At 48.5% G+C, this 5,564-nt stretch overlaps 1 protein-coding gene across 1 annotated transcript; it reads left to right on the forward strand.

The window, feature by feature from the left end:
- Positions 1 to 338: 338 nt before the first annotated feature.
- Positions 339 to 2,257, forward strand: LOC123149104 (protein G1-like2). The gene is made up of 2 exons (XM_044568636.1): positions 339 to 572; positions 1,073 to 2,257. The coding sequence occupies exon 2, from the start codon at positions 1,102 to 1,104 to the stop codon at positions 1,906 to 1,908; it is 807 nt and encodes a 268-aa protein (XP_044424571.1). The 5' UTR covers positions 339 to 572; positions 1,073 to 1,101; the 3' UTR covers positions 1,909 to 2,257.
- The last annotated feature ends 3,307 nt before the right edge of the window (positions 2,258 to 5,564 follow it).

Below are 5,564 nucleotides of genomic sequence, written 5' to 3' on the forward strand. Positions count from 1 at the left end.
TATGGTCCGGTGACATGCTTGCATTTGCATGCTGAGATACAAAAAAAATGGTTTCACCATTTAGTTCACATGCACACAAGAACTTTCCGAGAATGGACGTACAGATATTCATAAATCGCATACAGAAATACAAACACGGGCGGCCGGGTGGGTGCATACGAACGTACGTAGATACATCAGGAACACTGTTGCACCTGCCGTGGGCTTAAATGATTGGGGTCACTCACCGCCACCGGTCAGGTCGGTCTCCGTCTCTTCACTCACTCACCCGCCCGCATCATCAACAAAGCTAGCTACAGTAGCTAGCTAGCTCCCCCCAGCTCAATCCCGTCCCCTCACCCCCACAGCAGCTTTCCCACGGCTCCCCTCCCCCCTCCTCCCGTGCCGCGGCTATCTACCCTCCTATATACACACACCCCCGCCCACCCCACTGTCCCTCCTCCCTCTCCTCCTCCTCCCTTCTCACCACACCCAATCGCCCGCTCGCTCCCTCGGCTCGGCGTCCATCGATCTCTCCTTCTACCCGAGCTGCTCCGTCGTCCGGACGGCGTCGTCGACCGCGTGCTTGCCAGGTGAGATGTCTGGTTGATCTTCCTCGTACTGTAGCTCCGGGCCCTCCGGCGGCCAGCGGCTAGCTGCTGGTTGTGCGGCTGAGATGACCACGGTCCAGCGCGTGCGCGCGCGCGTGTGTGTCAGTTTCTTGGCTGATGCTGCTGTGCTGCAGCGGCCGAGCTCAGATTCAGGCCGTCTTGGATGCCACGCTCTGGTCCGTCCGGGCCTGCACCGTACTCCAAGCTAGCTCAGGACCAGCTGCTGCCGATCCACTTCGATTCCCCCTTTAGGAAACCCTAGAGTCAGATTTTCGTGCGCCCTCGAGAAGCTTAGCATGTACAGCTACAGACTCTCGCCGATGCTTAGCTTGATTTGTCACCTCACCATATGAGCTGAGCTGAAGAACCATGCAGCGAACTGATAAGCAGCTAGCTTACTGGCTGGCTGCTGAGTGAAAATTAAGATGCTTTTGGTTTCAGGCAGCTCCGTATGTACTAACAGGCGGCCGTCTCGCATGCAGATCTGAAGTCAAAGGAGGAGAGGACGGACATGCAGGGAGCGCCGGTGGACAGCCCGGGGGCGGCGGAGGCGGCTGCGCGGCCGAGCCGGTACGAGTCGCAGAAGCGTCGGGACTGGCACACGTTCGGGCAGTACCTGCGCAACCACCGCCCGCCGCTGGAGCTCTCGCGGTGCAGCGGCGCCCACGTCCTCGAGTTCCTCAGGTACCTCGACCAGTTCGGCAAGACAAAGGTGCACGCCGCGGGCTGCCCCTTCTTCGGCCACCCTTCCCCGCCGGCGCCGTGCCCGTGCCCGCTCCGCCAGGCCTGGGGCAGCCTGGACGCGCTCGTCGGCCGCCTGCGCGCCGCCTTCGAGGAGCACGGCGGGCGGCCCGAGGCCAACCCGTTCGGCGCGCGCGCCGTCCGCCTCTACCTCCGCGAGGTGCGCGACTCCCAGGCGAAGGCCCGCGGCATCGCCTACGAGAAGAAGCGCCGGAAGCGCCCGCCGCCGTCGTCGTCCCAGAAGGCGGCCAAGGCCGCCCCGTCCCCACCCCCACCCGCCTCTACCCATGTAGCAGCGCCCCCCCCAGAGAGCGCGCCGGAGGTCCTCGTCGCGCGGGCCGTGCCGGCGCAGGGGCACTACTTCATCCCGCACCCGCAGCACTACATGCACGCGCATTTCCTGATGCCAGGCGGCCACGAGGCGGACGCCGCCGTCCCGAGCAGCTCCAGCGGCAACAGCAACGGCCACAGCAATGGCCAGAGCAGCGGCACCGGCGATGAGATGGCCATGGCGATGGCGGCGGCAGCGGAGGCGCACGCGGCGGGGTGCATGCTGCCGCTCTCCGTGTTCAACTAGCGAGGTTTCCGGCTGCATCCATGGATGCGATCCTAGCAAAAGCAACGCAAGGTAGGGCTTAAGTAAGTTAATTCGGAGGTCTATATATCTAGCCGTAATCTTGATCGATCATCGGAACGATGGAAGGATGAGTGTCATCGATCGATCGATGAACGTACTATTGTTCTTCTTACCAAACACTATTCACCCTTTTGGCTACATTTCCTGCTGGGAGCTAGTGGTGCTCCTCCTCCTTGCTACTGTAGGGTTTCTACTTTCTAGCAGCGTTCGTGCAGGCTTGGTTGATTTGTGTATGCAGATATAATTAATCCAAGGCTCGATTGAAATGTCAAGGGGATTTCCACTGCTAGAATGTGCACTGCTGATCGAGTGATTCATGGCAACATGCATTTAATTTGTTGCGTTCTTCCTGTCGTCGAACAGATCTTACTGATGTGCTGCTAGGATTTTAATTTGCTCTTATGACTAGCATTGCCATGACATTTTCTGCAGAATTTTCGTGTGGCAAATGTTTCATGCATCATCTGTATGTTTCATCTTTTTTTTGCCTTGATTTCTCATATGCTTTCACTGTATATTTCTCTATTTATGGGCAAGAAAATCCTTGATTCATATGATATGATGTTGGTTGCGTGCTTCCAATTGGTTTGCACGTTGGTGATAAAAACTATATTGAATTTATATGATGAATCTTGCATGAATTTGCATAGAAAATCCACACAACTACCATTGAAGTCTTTGCACATTTCTTCATTACAAGTGGGGCCTAAGATCATTTCCGATGCATCTTCTCTTAACACCATATCTTAATGCATGTTAGATGTTTGGATACACCTATCAGGATGCACTGTACTCCATCCTTCCATCTATATAGGGCCTAATGCGTTTTTCAAGACGGTGTTTGACTATTGACAAGATTAATAGTACATGAGATGCATAATGTGAAAATTATATCATTGAAATATCCTTTCACATACGAATTTGACGACATGCTTTGTGTAAGTTGCATGTCATATATTGTTGCTCTAACATTTGGTCAAAGTTAATCTCGAAGAACGCATTAGGCCCTATATAGATGGAAGGAGGGAGTATCTGACATAGGTTTGGTATTTTATTGTAGGCCCTACTTTTATTAAGATTATTTGAGTCTAATTGGATGGTAATATGGGAGTTACTAATATATCAATCATTTGGGTGTGGAGACCGTATCTAAGATAAGAGACAGTTCTATATCTCTCGCCATTAGATATACGCCACACAGACAAAAATCATACGTATGTGCTGCGCAAAGAGATGGTGCACTGGTGAAGCATTTGGAGCGGCATAAAGTATACTTTACAGTTTTCAACGCTGTAGACAACCATAGGACGATATGCCTATAAAAGTTAAAATAGACCTCACAACTTGTGTCTTGTGTGTAAGATATAGACAACTTACCTACAAGAGGAAAATTAGCGTTGTATGTGCTCTGTAAGAGCATTTACAACTGGACGCCTCGGGCAGCCCCGTCGGGGCTGTCTGATAACCCTCATATCCAGCCAGGCGTCCGATTGACACCTGAGCTTAAATACTAATACTTGTTGGACTGACGAGCACCTCCACTGGTTTAGGTGATGATGCATTATGACACCGCTTCGGCGCGTCGTCCGGCTTACAAGGCAACCCTAGCCCATTCTTATCCTCCTGCCCGCGCTGCCGCTTCCTCCTCCTATCCCTGTTTTCCACCATAGTCTGAGATCCAACGCTGGTTGCACGATGGTCCGCAACAAGGTGACCTACTACAAGTTCTTGATGCTGGAGCGCCGGGCGGAGGAGGAGGCATGCAGCGAGCATCGCGCCACATGCATTGCAGCCAGCCTGCATTTGTATAGTCCGGAGGAGGAGGCGCAGAAGCAGGAGGGCGAAGAGGCGGAGCAGCATGAGGGAGGAGATGGGATGGATATGAAGAACGTGAGGGAGCGCCGGACCAGCAGCAGCAGGAGAAGAGGAGGAGGAGGAGACAAATAACGACATCATCTCGTTTCATTCTCTTCCTTTCACCTTTCGAAAATCTAACACGGTTCCTACATCTAGCATTATTATTGTACATGACTTCAGAAGAAACTACCATGTTTAACATGTTGATGTGGCATATCTAGGGACTTCTTGATCTTTATAATTTTAAAGATTTCGTGCATATTTAGTGAATACTCAGTTTCTTCACATGATTTTTTTCCTGCGAAAACGACATTTTCAATCAATTGATTTATTGAGGTGATACAATTGCACTAAGCGAATGCCCGCCTCTACATAACACGATGCACACAACCGACAAGTTCCTTAAACTAAGCAAAATATTTTTTCCAATGAATGTTGCAACTCTTAAACTAAGCAAAAGATTGTAAGAAAAATGTTCGAACACAGATAGTGAGGGTCATGCAGGAATGTTTTGCAATACATTTCAGTGATATTTGGTTGTACGAAACATGAACACTTAGAGTAATAATATGAGAGTACATTTGAATTAACATATTTGTTTATAGTACAGTTGAAATATTTATTAAATATTAATAGCATAAACGAAAATTCACATGCACTTTCTTATGTTGAGTTGGGCCTTTTCTTATGTATAGTTGCATGTGTGAGGTGGACCTTTTACCTTGCAAGTTGCATGCTGAGGTGGCATAATTACATGTTAAGATAGATATATTAGTAAGAGCTAGCTATTTTGATATAAACGATAATAAGTTAAACATCATAACATGTACTCAGATAATCTCAAATGTCTTAGGGGCTACTTAGTATGCCAGTGTGTCTTGCACATATAAATTCACTTCTTTCCGTCAGTCAAATATGCATTTGATTTTTCCACGTAACTTTCATAAGGTAATATATTTCTCAAATTTTGGCGTTCGAAGCCCTACGAAAAACATAGAAATTATTTCCTTTCCTTTGCATTCATTGGATGATTTCTGTATAAAATAATAAACTCTTCATAATCAGTTAAGCAGATTCATCTTTTTTTTTACTTGATATGACTGGACATCTTTTTTTTTCTTTCTTGATATTACCGGTCATCATACTACTGAAGTTAACGTACGCATGGCACAAATTCTAAATGTGCATATGCATGATAGGTGTGGTTGACAATCTTGAAAGGTTCCACGTGTTAGATAGTTGTGGATCATTATCAGTTAAGCAGAGTCTATGTCAAAAATCAAAGAGTTGTACCATGACTAGAATCAATGGCAGAGTCTATCTATATCGAGCCGAAAACTTTGGAAATCTTGATGTAATTAGTACTATTTGTTTCATCATGGATCTTTGCATATGTACTTTGCCTAGTTCAAAGTTCGGATCATTTGCTAAATGAAATTGACGTCTTTGCATAGCCATTTTGCGCACGTCCGTCTCAGTGGCCCATTGACCTCCACTACTCCCTTTGCTCGAATCCCAACCGCAGGTAGCCACAAATCCACAGACGCAACGCAACTACTTTGTCGGCCGATCGAGGGGATTGACACACGTCCGATGGAACGATTTTCATCTCAAATGAGGAAAGAAACGTATCATGGTCAATGCTCAACGGCCGTACGTATAATTGGTCGAAATGTCGACGTGTGTCTTCCGGCCGAGGCCGATGGAACACCTAGATCGCTATGATGCCATCAAAGCCA

Source organism: Triticum aestivum, chromosome 7A (assembly GCF_018294505.1).
Source record: "Triticum aestivum cultivar Chinese Spring chromosome 7A, IWGSC CS RefSeq v2.1, whole genome shotgun sequence".
In the NCBI taxonomy this organism is placed as follows: domain Eukaryota; kingdom Viridiplantae; phylum Streptophyta; class Magnoliopsida; order Poales; family Poaceae; genus Triticum; species Triticum aestivum.

Coding starts and splice junctions, on each gene's coding strand:
- LOC123149104 (XM_044568636.1), top strand. CDS start 1,102: ATGCAGGGAGCGCCGGTGGACAGCCCGGGGGCGGCGGAGGCGGCTGCG.